At 36.3% G+C, this 15,194-nt stretch overlaps 2 protein-coding genes across 3 annotated transcripts; one reads left to right on the forward strand and one right to left on the reverse strand.

The window, feature by feature from the left end:
- Positions 1-429: 429 nt before the first annotated feature.
- On the forward strand, positions 430-4,343 carry LOC149588200 (uncharacterized). 2 transcript variants are annotated; one of them, XM_089862861.1, is made up of 6 exons: positions 430-657; positions 730-812; positions 884-970; positions 1,141-1,216; positions 1,713-3,948; positions 4,019-4,343. In XM_089862861.1, the coding sequence occupies exons 1-6, from the start codon at positions 588-590 to the stop codon at positions 4,020-4,022; spliced, it is 2,556 nt and encodes an 851-aa protein (XP_089718987.1). In that variant the 5' UTR covers positions 430-587; the 3' UTR covers positions 4,023-4,343. The 2 variants fall into 2 exon arrangements, with proteins under 2 accessions (XP_089718987.1, XP_089718986.1); XM_089862860.1 differs by having other exon boundaries at positions 1,713-4,343.
- On the reverse strand, positions 4,295-6,870 carry LOC149588201 (uncharacterized). The gene is made up of 3 exons (XM_089862882.1): positions 6,333-6,870; positions 5,610-6,065; positions 4,295-5,210 (listed from the first exon to the last, which is right to left on the reverse strand). Exons 1-3 carry the CDS (start codon positions 6,868-6,870, stop codon positions 4,675-4,677), a joined length of 1,530 nt encoding a protein of 509 aa, XP_089719008.1. The 3' UTR covers positions 4,295-4,674.
- Between the last annotated feature and the right edge of the window lie 8,324 nt (positions 6,871-15,194).

The raw sequence follows: 15,194 nt of genomic DNA on the forward strand, positions 1-15,194 counted from the left end.
CGATAAGGGGTAAGAAATAGTACAATTGCTTGAACCTTTCGTGGGAGGCTAGACGCTTCTCGTAACCCTAGCCGATCGCCGAGTACTTCTTAATCCTAACGATGATAATGAAGTAGAAGACAATATTGCGTTCTTTGAAGCGCGATCACGTTTGCTCCGATTTGCTATGTACGAACGCGGTGACAGACACACAGATACGTCCAGTGTAATACCTCTCAGTGACGTCATCGTCACTCGAAAAGATAATTATATAATTTTAAGCAAATGTCGATTCCTCTGTCGCGTGCCTAACATACTGGCTAATCTTCTACGCACCGGTTACCTTGCCCAAGGCAGGAACCAATCCTAACTCGCACACGAGGGCGGAGTTAGAACATAGCCTTTGCTAAGCTTAGCGGGCCTGTGAAATCCAGTGCTCGTTTACTCGACTATGGTAGCATTTAGTGGTACTTGCCAAAAAATAAACCACAGCCGAGTCTTGCTTTAAATAAGCTTATTAAGATAAGAAAACTTCTACATTGATAAGGCGGTACTGTTATTTTCGTATAGGCATACTGTAGTTGTACTGAACATTTTTACTAAAGAGGATGTTAGTAGAATTAGCTTGTTTTAGTGTAACGCTTTTTATCGTTTTGGGATATCTATACAAAAATCTTGGTTTGTATTACTATATTTTAAGAGTCTCGTTTAATTTTTTTGCGACTTATAAATTAATTGACCGAAATTAAGGTTTAAGAGATGAAGTTAAAAATCATGAAGCCATGGCAATTCAGGCCATTGATTCTTCCAAGGCGGAATTTCAGAATGAGGAGGTTCTAGCATCAACTTATTTACTGAATTAATATTAATCTTACGTTAACTGCTATTTATTCTTTTTCCTCAGGAAATTGGAGAAACTTATTCCATTAAGAAGTTTAAAGGGATATTGAATGTGGGGGCTAATTTTAAAGCTACTTTTAATAACATACGAGTATGGTCAACGTTTTGCTTTTAGTATAGACCGGTTTCTACAATCTAAACAAAATAAAAGCGATCGCTTCGATGGAATATTTTTCTCGTCTCGCCTTCTTTTGTTTATTTTGTGAAGTCGGTTAATAGCAAAATGTTTAAATGTATGCATTGTAAATTATGCAATTTAAGGATTCATCATTTGTTTTAAACCAATTCGTGCTAAAATCGAAAAGGAAAAAGGTAGACGCCATACTATCTAAAGATGGTAAGGTGAAAGTGGTGAAAAACAATTTCCATCATAGAGAAACAAACCCAGGGAGTGCCCGTGTTTAAGTATAAACCATAAGCGTAGAGCCAATTCGAAACTTTCTGTATTGTCTTCTCGAAAACAGTAGCAGGAAATTCTTGTAGAGTCGCGATGTTGCTTACAGGTCAGATTGACTTTACCATAGCCCAATCGTCGCGAGTTTTTACAGTACCTTCTTACGTCCACATCTTAAAGATTCATCCTTAGAAAGCGGACGGGGGAATAAAAAAATCCCTGTGTGGCTTCTGTTAGATGAGATATGTTTGCGCATGTGTAAAGAACTTTACACAAGCCGAGAAGGTTATTGGCCCCATAGTTAGGCCTTTCGCATAATTACTTTTCCATCTAATTAATACGGGCACTCAAGATGGTTTGTTCTTCTACGATTCCATTCCACCGTTTAATTATAATGTGGCAGATTATTCAGATTTATATTTCATATTGTTCCTTGAAGATAGGAAATTACTGGCTGAGAAACTGCGGGATCACCACAGCCGTGTTACATCCTGGTTAATTCCATTACCATGGCTGGAAAATCACGCCTATCCCTCCGAAGATTACTTCGTGGAACCTAATATTATCGAACGAAGTCGTGATGGCAAAAGGGATAAACACGACAGGCAATTAACCGAGATATTCGCGGCACCTGAACGTTCTCAGCTACCACCGAAACGAATTTTACTAAGGGGTGAAGCCGGTTACGGAAAAACTACAATCTGCATTCATTTGGCGCAAACATGGGCAACGAAAACTCAAGATTTCTTGAGTCGTTTCAAATACTTGTTACTATTTTGTCTGCGAGATTTAAACCAGGCAAACGATGTAGAGAAAGCGTTGTTAATCGAAATTTCAAAATTCATACCCAGTCGGATTGAAGATTCCGCATTGATTGACCTTACCAGAAACATCAGTAAATCATTGCTGTTGATATTGGACGGGTACGATGAATGTAAATTCGAACAAATGATATCGGTCAATGATATTCTTACAACATCCACTAGTAATAACGTATTTCGGGACGCGACAATTATGCTAACATCTAGATACCCACCTTCAACTGCCATGTTTAAATATTTTTCGAAACACCTCCTAATTATTGGGTTGAATGAATCGAGACGAGATTTATTTCTGCAGAAGTTTTTCAATAATTTATCATTAAATTCCTCGATATTTAAAGAAACATTTTCATTCTTGTACGAAACCAAAGATTTGTCGCCTTTAATGCTGTACCTTTTATGCTTTGTCTTGGAAGACAACTCAAACTCGAAGAGATATTTCAAATTTACAACAACATCCTCGTTATTGGAAGAAGTTGTTAGGCTATTGGGGTTGCGATATTGTGATAAACATAGCGTTAAAATTAATTATACAGAAATGAATCGACAGTTTAATTTAATAGGAACACTTTTTCATCGAGCCTTAAGAAACGGTGACAATTTTGTGACTGAAAGTGACATATCCTCATTACAAGGACTGATGAAAGATTTCGCTTTAAAATGCGGGATACTTGTAAAAAGAAATAAGGCTTACGGACAAGTGTACGAACCGCTACATAAATGCTTTATGGAATATTTATGTATTCATTACTATCAATTTCAAGTTGATATCAGCAAAGACGAAATTCAATTAAAAGATTTTTTAACGAGTTTGCAACTACCCGTTTGGAATGAGCTATCCGTTGATCTCGATTCGAACGATATTTTCATATCCTTTGAAATATATCCCGGTATTTATTGTCGGTGGAGAATTGGTAGAAAATCGTTTTTAGAGGATGTTCGAGAAAATATAACACTCAGATCTTGCGAATTTATGGATGCCGAAAAATATTTCAGTCTACTTAAAAATAAAGATTTAAAAGTAATGTACAACTTAGATGTCGGCATCGTATCTAATTTTGGAAATGATATGTGCTCCATTTTGAAACCAGTGAAGTGTGACGATGAAGTAACGTTTTTAATAGAATTTGCGGAACGATTACAGAATTTGACGCAATTTTTGACAAATTCCAAAACAGCAAGTGAAACGATGAACTTAACCTACTCAAATTTAAATTCTACCTTGTATGAAATGAATAGATTGCAAGGTATGGATAAAGTAACAATGTTCACGGAAATTAAGTTTGCTTTAAATGATGAAACGTGGCACATTTTCAACCATAAATTAACGTACATCTTCGTTGAGCTATTTGAATGTAAGAGCGTAATGCCTGAAGTTCTCGAAGACCTGACGTTCATGGAGTATGTTTACCGCGTGATGTCAACATTAACGTCTAATCGGTTTGTTCTAGACGTATTTTTCGAGATACAAGCTCCCGAAATTCAATTTCGATATTTTTGCAAGTATGAAGCGTCGAAGTCGAAATTTTCGTACTTGTTAGAGCGAAAACTTGGAAGGAGAAGTGAAGGAATTGTTAGTGTTGATAATTTTTTGGAGCATCATCTTGATAAGTTGAGTGACATTTATTTCAACGATGCCATTCCACAAAATTTTTATAAGAAAAGACCTCACTTTCTGAGGTTTGATAATCCTGGCAACTTGGGCAATTTTAAGTTGCATCTTAAATTGTTTGATACTTGGGATTTTGATCCCGTTATTTTTAAATTGCGCGAAGATTTGGGTATCACCGATGTATTTTCTCCCCATCCTATTATTGAAAAATTTTCGGATACTTATATCGAACACGGAAAGAGGTATTTGTGCGTTTTTGTAAACTGCAATTAAAATAAATTAGTTGAAACAAATTATTAAATTGGAAATTAGATGAATCTACTGTACCTTTATTGGTAAGAAATGAGTGAGCGATCTGAAGTGAAATGCAAGAGTTATGGTACACCGCGTTCGAACATTTTGATTTATTTTCGAGCTTTTTATTGAATGTATCGCTATTTTAGGATGTAAGGAACTTTGTTCAAAATTCTATTTAAAACAGTTGATCTTTATAAACGTCCTACTAGGTTACATTTTCCACCAAGGCAATAATTTAACGCGTAATGTTAGCCACTGTTAAACCACAAATTGTCAATAATAAGAGAATAATCATAAACTGAAAATAACTTTATTTTCATTTTGTACATTTATAAAATGTTAAAAATAAAAATTTCCACTTTTTGTTACGTAGTGAATTAAACTTTTTTTAAACCAAAACTCGAGAATAAATTTTAGTTTATTACCTAACAAAAAGTGTTTATTTTATTTTCAACATTATCATCAGATGATGGTTATCGCCGCCTTAATTTTAAGTTCTAATATAAATTTATAAAGGCCTACATTAAAAACTCTAAAAAATAAAAACTTTTTGCTATATCATATTAAGTCTAAAGTACGTTTCTTGAGTATTTATGAAATATTAAAAGTCGGTAGATTAGGATGTATAGTTATAATTACTCTTAATTATCGTTCTTTAAAATCGCGGCTAATTAACCACCAGTACCCGTATCTATTTCCATGGGCACTTCTAAATCTGAAAGATTGGTTCCTGGTAATTCGGAATGCACCATAGATGTTTCAGATAGGTTTAGACAATGGAAATTGTTTTTCACTTTCGTGAAAGGATAGTTTTCCCCTTCAGACTCTAACGAAGATGTTATGGTTTCTGATTTGTTAAGTTTCTCAGAAACTTTTGTGAAATTAATGTTGGAGTTTTCATTCGCAAAGGATTTCATTATCGAATCAAATTTTGCCAAAAAATCCGTGCTGATTGACTTCTCCCATGAGTATCTAACCTCAAAATCACAGAATACCGAAACTTCGGACTTTTTCAATTGTTTTAACTGGTAATCAATTTCCTCAAGTTTGAAGAACACAGAGGTCAAGGCTTTATTGTACACTTCATCCCGTTCCGGTATAGCTTTTATAACTGAAATGTCATCCATCATGTTCCAAAATTGATTTTTCAACTTGAAATATAGAGATCTCTTCCGTTCTTTTGCAGATTGATCCTCACTTTCAGATACTAAATATTTTATTTGGATTACTCGTTTAGTCAAGAAGTTAAAAAAGAGGCTCTAATACTAGCATATGTTTATAAGATATGTTCCATAAGTATACCCACCTATACTTCGTAATGCTAGAGAGACCTAGTTTGAGAACGACAAGCGAGAATTGACTACACTCGGTTTTGCCGTCCATCTTCATATTTAGTCACCTCACCAGTCGCCGCTTTACGAGAATCTATGACGTCTCACCTACGTCACTTCATGACAAGCTCTCAGTAACCAGTGACAAACTTATGCAACATATCTTTTGAACATATGATACTAGTTTAAGTTTGTAAACCAAGTGTAGTACAATGAAATCTAAATCTAATGTTGAAAGAAGCAAAATTACCGATGCAATATATAATATTTCTTACCCGCCAATTCCTTTTGAAATTGGTACAAGCGGAAACAAACTTCCTTGACTTTGGACAGAATGTATAGTCGTCCAGTTTGATCTTCAAATGGATATTGCTCCTGGGCGTTAGGGTCCGCACCATGACTTAGTAAATAGTCGATAGTTTCCTTTTTGCTGTATAATGTGGCCCAGTTGAAGGGAGTCCATGATTCTCTATCTTTGGAGTTCAAGTCGGCCCCTCTTTCTACCAAAATTCGGATCAAGTCCAAGTTATCATTTTTGCAAGCCCAATGTAACGGTGTGTAGGATGTTCCTTTTTCTTCGATGTTGACTCGAGCATCGTTTTCAAGAAGAAATAGAGCTATATCTGTCGAAAATATAGAAAATATAATACGTGAAAACAATGAACATAAGTAAAACAAGTTGGCCAACCAAAATACACCTCTCCGACTCGAGACGCAATTAAGAGGTTTCCCTTAAATAAATATATTTAATTTTTAAATCGTCATTAATTTACTTTAATTCTACAACAGAACTTGATTGATTTTCTTGTCTGACAAAGATAAATCGTCAATTTGGTGATAAATGCTGTATTTGAACCATGTTGGAAGTACCTTTACTCGGGCAACGGCCAGAATGTCTGGCAGTTATTCTATAAATCCCAACATTTACGAGTATACCTAATCTTACATTGCAATTTCTATGCCACCCCTAGGAATTTTAACGGAACTTGTGACCTTACCTGTGTAGTTATGAATGACAGCCCAGTGTAATGGAGTTCGACCATTTCGGTCGAACATATTTGTTTCAGCTCCATTTTCAGCTAGTGTTATGGCAATGTCTGCGTTTCCGTTTTGGCAAATGAAGAACAACGGAGTTAAAAGCTGGGTATTTTCCACGGCGTCCAGTTCGGCGTCCCATTTGATCAACGTTCTCACAACGTTTTCCTTAGCGAAAGCCGCACCAAAGTGCAAGGGTGTCCATCCGTTCATGTCGTAAGCGTCAACATTGGCGCCGTTGTGTAAAAGAACTTCGACAATCTCATTGTGACCTTTACTAGAAGCGAAGTGAAGCGGGGTCATACCTTGCGTGTTGGCGCAGTTGACTTTGGCGCCATGATTAATTAAGGCTACTACCATATCCAAGTCTCCCGCAAGGCACGCATTATGTAGCCTGGTCATGCCGGAAGAGTCTTTCATCTGCAAGTCGTAACCATTTGCCACTAAGTCCGATATCAAAGGCATAGCGCCATTGCCATTCCAGCATGTAAAATCAGCCATTGCGTGAAACGCCGGAAAAATTACTTTCTCAAACAACGATGTCTCACGCGATTGGGGGTTTTATTGATTTATGATTTTCAAAGTAAATTTTGAAATAGATTTTTTTATGAAAACAACGATAAAATTTGCGATAATGAAATACGAAGGGCGAACCACAGTCTTTGATGATAAAAAAATTCACACACTCATTCTGAAAATTATTCAAACTAATTTATTTACCTCTCTGAGTGACTATGTCACAGAGAGGTTCTGTCCTTGACGTGTCTGTCTGTCTGTCTGTTGTTACACCCCAGGGCATCGCGTTCGCAGCTTGCAAATCGGACCAACGTGTTCGCTATTTAAAGACCTCATTCACAGTTCACCGAAATTGGGATAATTGCATTTCATTACCATTTATTTACTTCTCATAATTACTTTGATTATTAAGATTGAGTTGATACACTATGTATATTTCATAGTCAATATAGAGTGAGTATTTAAGACGTTACCCCATTGGTCGCCGTAGTTGTAGGTCTGATCGGACAATAGCTTCTGTTCTTTTGCGCGTATTCTCATTTTTTGCGACTTGAAACAATTCAGGTCAGTGTTTACACGCCAAGCAAATTGTAAACGGAACTTTTTATAACGCTTGAACAATTAATTATTTTAATTTTAAGCCTGCAGTTGCTTATCAATACAGAGCAATAGTTACACATGCAGGTAATTAAGTAGGTTGATAATCATCTTCTTGACTTGGAGAAGTAATATTTTGGTTTCCCAACTTGTTATTTATTAATCGGTAAAATATAACTAAACTCGCTGATGCCAATTAAAAAGTGTACTGCCCCTCGATAATACATGGGGGCAAAGAGTGTTCAATTTAGGTGAAATCCCGTTGAAAGAGAACTTTTTGAATAAAATTTCGCAATGTTTTTGTCAATTTCCCGAAAAGTGCAATTTGAAGTGGTGTTTACATTTTCATGATTTCGCGACGAAGTAAATGATTTGTTTTTGGACTTTGTGTTAACTCGGTTATAACCTGTTTACAATTTCAGAGAATTTATTTCTACGCTCTTTTACGAACTGTGAGTACAAGTACAAGATACAATTTAACCCAAGTAATAGTCCATATGCCAGGAATGTCGCTCAGTTCAGAATTGAGAATGACATTTTGCGGTGAATATTCTACCTTTGACTTAGGGTTTGAAAGAATATTAGCTAGAGAAAAGCTTAGCGGACCCGCTGACTCCAAGTTAACTGAATCCGAGGTGCTAATCAGTCTCGGATTACTTGGGTGCCAATTACGAATTAGTCGTGATTAGTTATTTTCTCGAAATAATTCAATCAACTGTTTTTGTGTGTAACACTATATTTTTAACATTTCTTACATATGTAATCACAGCAAACTTTACACAGTGACTCTCCAGGCTTACAATTTTTAGCTGATCTCTTCATCAAACTCGCCTCATCGCAAACTACTGCTGGACAGATTTGATGACGGTTGACACATCCACAGTTCAATCCTAGGTTTTCAAACATTCTGAATTTTATGTTTATATGTTATTTTTATGTGTTATAAAGGAAAAATTAACGATGATTCAGCGTGGAGTGGAAATAAGACAGAACATTTAAAAGCAAGAACCATTAACCTTACCAGGAGAGGAAGGTTATCGTGTTTCTTTATAACTATTATACTTACGTGGGCGATCAATTACGGATGCGTCTACATTTACTTTTGCAACCTCAATGCACACCAAATTGACTAACAGACAAAGTACGATAATCGCACGCATCTTGGTTTCGTGTTCGTTCCAATGAAACAACTAAACTTTACACAAATAATCGAATTAATTTACGGATAACATAATTAATAGGGAAATATTTATAGAACTTACCAATTAAATGACGGTGTAACACTAACCTGAAACTTTGTGCGGTAGTTGCGAATATTAGTCTTAGCTCGCACTTTAGCGTATTAATGTAGTATCAGAGAAATTGGTACTGGAATGGAAGATCCGTCTGTCTTTGTACATGCATTGCACGGAAGTTACGGGATCTTTGGTTCTCCTTTCGTTTCCCATAAGTTTATAAGATATGTTCCATAAGTATGTCACTACCTATACTTCGTAATGCTAGAGGCTTAATGAGAGCTAGTTCAAGAACGACGCGAGAATTGACTACACTCGGTTTTGCAGTCCATCCTCCTATTTAATCTGTACTAAGCCTTTGACAGCGCCTCACCAGGCGTCGCTTTACGAGAATCTATGACGTTTCACCTACGTCACTTCATGACAAGCTCTCATTCACGAGTGACACACTTATGGAACATATCTTATAAACTTATGGTTTTCGTATGCCTCTAATTGGTTGGTTTTAAGAATTGGCTCTGTAGCGTCATCATAACAAAAAAACCGAATGAGAATGATGTTGGCCATAAGTTAAAACTATCGACCCAACCTTCTATTCCAGTACTTTTTCCCCGGTATTAGAACATTCGTTAAATATATAATATAATTAGTTCCAAAGTGCAGCTGTATGTGAACTGTTAACGTTAATTACGCAATGGAGGAAAATTCATATAGAAAATTTACGACAATTGGTGGCGCGATGAAATAGAAAAGTATTTGTAGGAATTTAAGGAAGAGCATAAGTTAATTATCTACAACTAAGTAGCCATGCCCGAATATCTTCTTAAGAATAATAGTTTGTCCACCAACAGTCTTTCCTCGATTATTGACGGCGGCGAGGGACTTGTTCAGTAATATTCCCTCATGGTAAAAAATCTGTTTGTCTTTTTCCCTGGTTTCCTATGGAAACGTAAAAATATCAGTAGCAAAAGAAGTAGAGAAGTGAAAACAAAGGACGGAGCTAGCGGGAGATATCCATTAGATAGCCAGGCTACCTCAGCTATACTTTTCTCTTAGAGATGAGTAGCAACACTCGGAAAACAAACCTCTCCGCGCACCCGATGTAGAAGATAACGGGAAGAGACGTTCCACAGGCTAACAGCCACAAATAGGTACTTAAAGAGGATGATTGACTTATGGTATGAGTATGAATTCACTACGGTTCTAATGCCGTTTACCGCTATGGAGTAATATTAAAGGAGATCAGGCATGGACTATATATTTTTTATTATTGGTTCTGGATCGTAAGTTGGTTGTTGATGACGCAATGAAATTAATCACATATGGTTATAACTTTTTTAATAACACTTCAAACATGTGTAACTACAACAAACTTTACATAATGATTCATTGGGCGCGCACTGTGGCACCGATCTCTTCATCACTTCAGGGCATACTACTGCTGGACAGTTTTGATGACGACGGAAGCATCCGCAGTTGTCAACTAAAATTTCGAAGCATTAATTACCATATCTCTGGAATTAATCATTTGTATGTATAGACTTCAAAAATTTACTCGAATTTCTACCGTACAATTTCTCATAAAGAAAAAAGTTTGATATTGTACCCAAATTTCTCAAACAACTTATAAATAGTTTTCTTAAAATTAATTTAACTTTATTTGCTTACCTAGTGCAATGGGTGATGCGTTTAAAGTTGCGAGACACACCAAATTGAGGTATAGACAAATGACGATAATCTTAAGCATTTTAACCGTTGTTTTGTATTAGTTTTAACTAAACAATTACCGTTGGAGCCAGAATTCAGTTGAAATTATTGAGAAAAGATCTGTGCTTATACCGCCTCTAGTTAGAAGTAATTCAAATACTCTCTGCGCCTAGAATATAATCGTACATCCCCTATAGTGCTTTTTTTCTAGTGTACGTGGATGATTCAATGGTTTTTCCCAGTAAGCAACGTCAACGCAGTGCAACAACTGTCGTAGTAAAATACATTCACTATGCACTGTGGTTTTTTATTTATTATTTCCATCACGAAGGCAAGTCGTTTTTAAAATTCTTACTAAAGTATTGCAATAGATATATTTTTCAAATTATTTTGCAATCTCTATAGTTACTCTGAAGGAAAAATTTCACAGACATTGTTATATATTTCGTAAGATCTACAACAAGCTATATCCTTGAATACTTAAATTAATATCGGTATTATTGGTTTTCCCTATGGGTTTTTAGGATTTGAATTTACTATTGGTTTACTCATATTGAATACTAGTGTTTGGAATTGGTATTACCTATGGATTAGGGCAAAAGAAGTTGTTTTTAATGGAGCAAGCCTAGTAAAACTATGATAATTTTATGCTAAATGGAGATTCGCCATACATTGCCACTAAGGCAAGGGAATATCACAAACTTCCTACATGTAAGGGGATTCTTGCCGTTTCCCAAGGACTTCTACCAGGCTAACGTATAGGGCCCGTAACACTGCAATGAAGTTGAAGCTGAGAGATAGGTGAATAATTTTCTCTATCTTGTTTAGTTAACTTGTAGGGGATCCACTGGACCCGCGCTTTGCTTTAAGGGAGTGATCTTCCGCCTGTGCCTTGGTTGTTATGTTATGGAATGGTCTTTACAAATACTAGACTAAAGAATGCAAGAACGTTTGTGTTTGCCTGTGGGTGGCTTCGGTCGTGTACGAGTTTCAATCCACTAAAGGCATGAAGGAAATAAATTTAATACTACTGTATGTCCCGTAAAAGAAAAAAAAAATTATTTTGCACTAATAATACGACTACCACTTTATTTTTCAGTTTGGAATTAATTAAGGAATTCATTCATTCGTAAAAAAATTTCATTCTGAAATTAAATTTTGATTTTCACGTCATTTCACAAAAACGCAATGAATGAAACATTTTTTGTTGGGATTTAGTCGTCTTTCGTACTATTTCCCATCGTAAGAGTTTACTGAAGACTAGGCATATAGCGCGTTTCTTTGAAGTATGGTATACGATTTGAAATTAAACGTGCCAAACTTAGCCAGTAGCACTCTCTCCACTCGAAACCGTTAGTGTGAAACAGCTTGTAGTAGTTGAGCTGGCTCTTGCACTTTCTCGCGGACATAATATCCGAGTTGTTGAACTCTCTCTAGCGTCAATCCCTTTTCAGCTTGTATTGCACCCCTGACTCTCAAAAGGGATTATTTTTTATCGGGAGCCCAGTTGGCACCATACCCATATTGAAAAAGTTACGCTTGATCAGGCGAGAAATAATATCCTCTACCAAGTATTTCCTAGAATTTTTTCAGATAAATGGTATACTTTTTCAGAAATAGTAACACGTGATTTTAGTTTTTCATTCTTAACTATTTATTTATGGTTATTTTCGATATATTGTCGAGATTTACTTTTGTCAATTGACTTCGTCTTTAAAACAACGTTCCTTATGTTCGTATTCAGAAAAATTTGCAGAACTTGAAGATTTTTTTTCTAAAGGGTCGTCTGGTAGCAGTTTAGGACCAAACTGGCTTAAATTTCATTAGTGGTGTTGTAGATAGCTAAAAAGTTTATAACATGTTTTCCAATGGCCCTCAACAATTTATTGTTACATAAGAAACTGAAATTTTGGACAAATAGTCTAGTTTCGTACTCTGGTATCCAAAATATTTGTTCTTCTAAGTACTGAATCGTATTAAAATTCAGAATTGTCAAGCAATACCACAAGTTAGCAATTATTACTGGCAATTCCTAACTATTAAATGGACGGAAGTTTATTTTAATTGCCTCAGTCTTTTCAGAACACCGACTCCAATAGTCAGAAACGCGCTCTTCATTTTCAGTTCTGATGTAATCTTGCAAATCCATTGTTTTCGCACCTTTTCATCCTGACAAACAAAGCAGTATATTCCACTGCTGGGGGTTCGATTTGCCGCCATCTTTAAAAATGGCGGTCCGAAATGTAATGAAAGTGTCAGGATGGGCTGACGGACAACGCCGGCTACCTTTACTGCTAGTAAAACCAATTTGTCAAACGAAACGAAAACAATGGACAAGTCTTTATCACCTTTCTTATTTAGTAATTGGCAAAATTAAACCTTGATCTAAAAGACAGCATTTTGAAATGTCTCTCTTTATCCCCTACATACTACTATTTCACCTACCCAAATAGAACACTTACTACGTTACATTCCCTTCTGGAATTTTCTCGGATAAAAGACTAGATTGTTCTCCCTTTTTCGAGGAAAACACTTTTAATACGTGATAGGACATAATCTGGTCAGCATTATAAAAACCCGGAAATTTTTCCGATAGAATACAGAGAGGAAAAATTGCCCTCATTCAACCAATGTCCTCTTTTCACAAATCCTTCCTTAATCATCACCCGTCTCGCTATCTCGTAATTGCAACTACACATGGAAGGAAAAGCGATGGGTAAAAAAGTACGCAAAACTCTAGGCCTAATCGAGTTGTTAACGCTTGGACACACACTCATTCTGGGACCTCGTAAGTTCTTAGAGAGAACGTCGGGAGCGACGAAAGACTGGAAGAAAAAGGGGATGAAGAGGGTCCCCTAAAAGGAGAGGGGAGGCATGCACTGTGTCGAGAGGTGGAACTTTTACTTCGAAGCCACCTTCACTGTCAAGAAGTAGGGTGTCAAATCCGTCTCCGCCTTTTTTGACACTTCGTCAAAATATGGGAACTTTACCAATTGGGAAGATAGTGTTATTAATGAGTAAGTTTATTAATCTTATATATATATATATATTTGAGAAAGCGATTCATTTGTTTGTTTGTATGTTTGTTCTTTATGCACTGTCACAATTCGTTACCGAATTTGACCAAATTGCATGTTTGATATCAGTAACACTAGAGGAAGGTTAATTAGAAGTGGTTTGGTTTAGTTCCTCAAGCCTATCAATGGCAGGGCTTCCACCAAAGGTTCACACAATTGGTTCAGTTACTGTGAACCAATCGCCTTATACATACCCTAAATTTACAGAAATTTTGAAAAAGTTGTACACTAGAAGTCAAACGATAACAATAGCTGCTATGCTCAAAATTATTTTAGGAATAACGTTTCTGAAAACGACTTAACTAGAATTAAGTTAAATTAGTGACGATTAAAATAATTAATATCAATTGTATTTATTTAATTATTTGAGATAACCTCTTAGTTGGGAAGTTAGCCCTCGTCCCGACTCGGAGAGGTTTATTTTGGTTTCCCAACTTGTTATACTTAGAACCTATTTTAAAAACCTAGCAAAAAAGGTTAAAGAAAAAATATAGGCTATGACGATAGACCTACTGAAAACCTTATTATATAAAAAAATCCGTTTCAAAACAAACCGTTTTACAATTATGAATAATTACAATTTTCAGCAGAGCAAAAGGTATCTAAAGCTTCCATTCGTATTTCATTAGCGTATAGTTTCTACGTCCAATCTTTGGACATCACGAATGAGTTGGAATCGATGAAGGGTAACATTTGGTACCTCGACGACGTATGCCAGTGGGCGCAATTTACAAATAACGATTTGAAAGATCCGGTGATGACAAGCTTAAAATCCGAAACAGATGGGACCGCCTCAGTCGCCAATCATCGCTACAGTCACAAAAGAGTGAAGGAGAAAAGGCTTAAATTCCGAACGTTCTTCGACGATGGTTCAGACTCATTTTTCTACACTATAAAAGGGACATGGGTTTCGGAGGGGTAAGTGGTCACCATTTCTAATGATTTTGCTTTGTAAGACGTTAAAATAGAAACCTGTCGAGAAAGGGCGGTAAATTTATCTGCTGGTCTTGTGGGCCGCACGCGTTATAATTTTGAGGTCTTTCTAACTGTGATTTAATTGATTGGTAGCAAAGAGAGTTATTAGGCGCAGAGAGATAGATTATTCGCGAGATAAAATTTATCATACATAATGATTAGTGTAGCTCTTCCAACGAAATCCGCCTAGGTACGTTGAGTAAACGGCCACACAATTATTCCTATTAGCAGAATCAGAAGGGGATAATAGAAGAATGACGCTCTGTACCCTCTTAATACTTTAGTTATGTAACGTCATTCTTCCCAGGCTCACCCTTTTCCCCGCACAACAAACTTCAGATGGGCATCGCACCGTAAGGTGAATTCTATAATTATTTGGCACTAAATCCCCAGGAATAAACCCACAAACCTCGTCTTGGGGTGGGACAAAAATCCACAAGCGCGTCTTGCCAAATAGTTAAACGCTAATAGAGTAATAATGAGTTAACTATTTATCGCGTATGTGATTCGGTTTAGTAACCTTGCTCCAAATGTTCCGATGTTGGGAAGAATGACATTACACTTACCACGCTTTGTGGAATACTTCTCTCGGAGAGAAGAATTGTATACTTCTGGCAGTATGTATTCCTGTTAATGCTTAGCTTTATTTGGAAGTCGAAGTACATGGAAAGTTTTTTAGTATTAATTTCTGACATTTAAGCTCAAGTAATCTGAATTG

The sequence above is a fragment of the Phalangium opilio genome, unplaced genomic scaffold (genome assembly GCF_054372755.1).
Source record: "Phalangium opilio isolate 3A_F unplaced genomic scaffold, DU_Popi_V2 ptg000662l_1, whole genome shotgun sequence".
NCBI lineage: Eukaryota > Metazoa > Arthropoda > Arachnida > Opiliones > Phalangiidae > Phalangium > Phalangium opilio.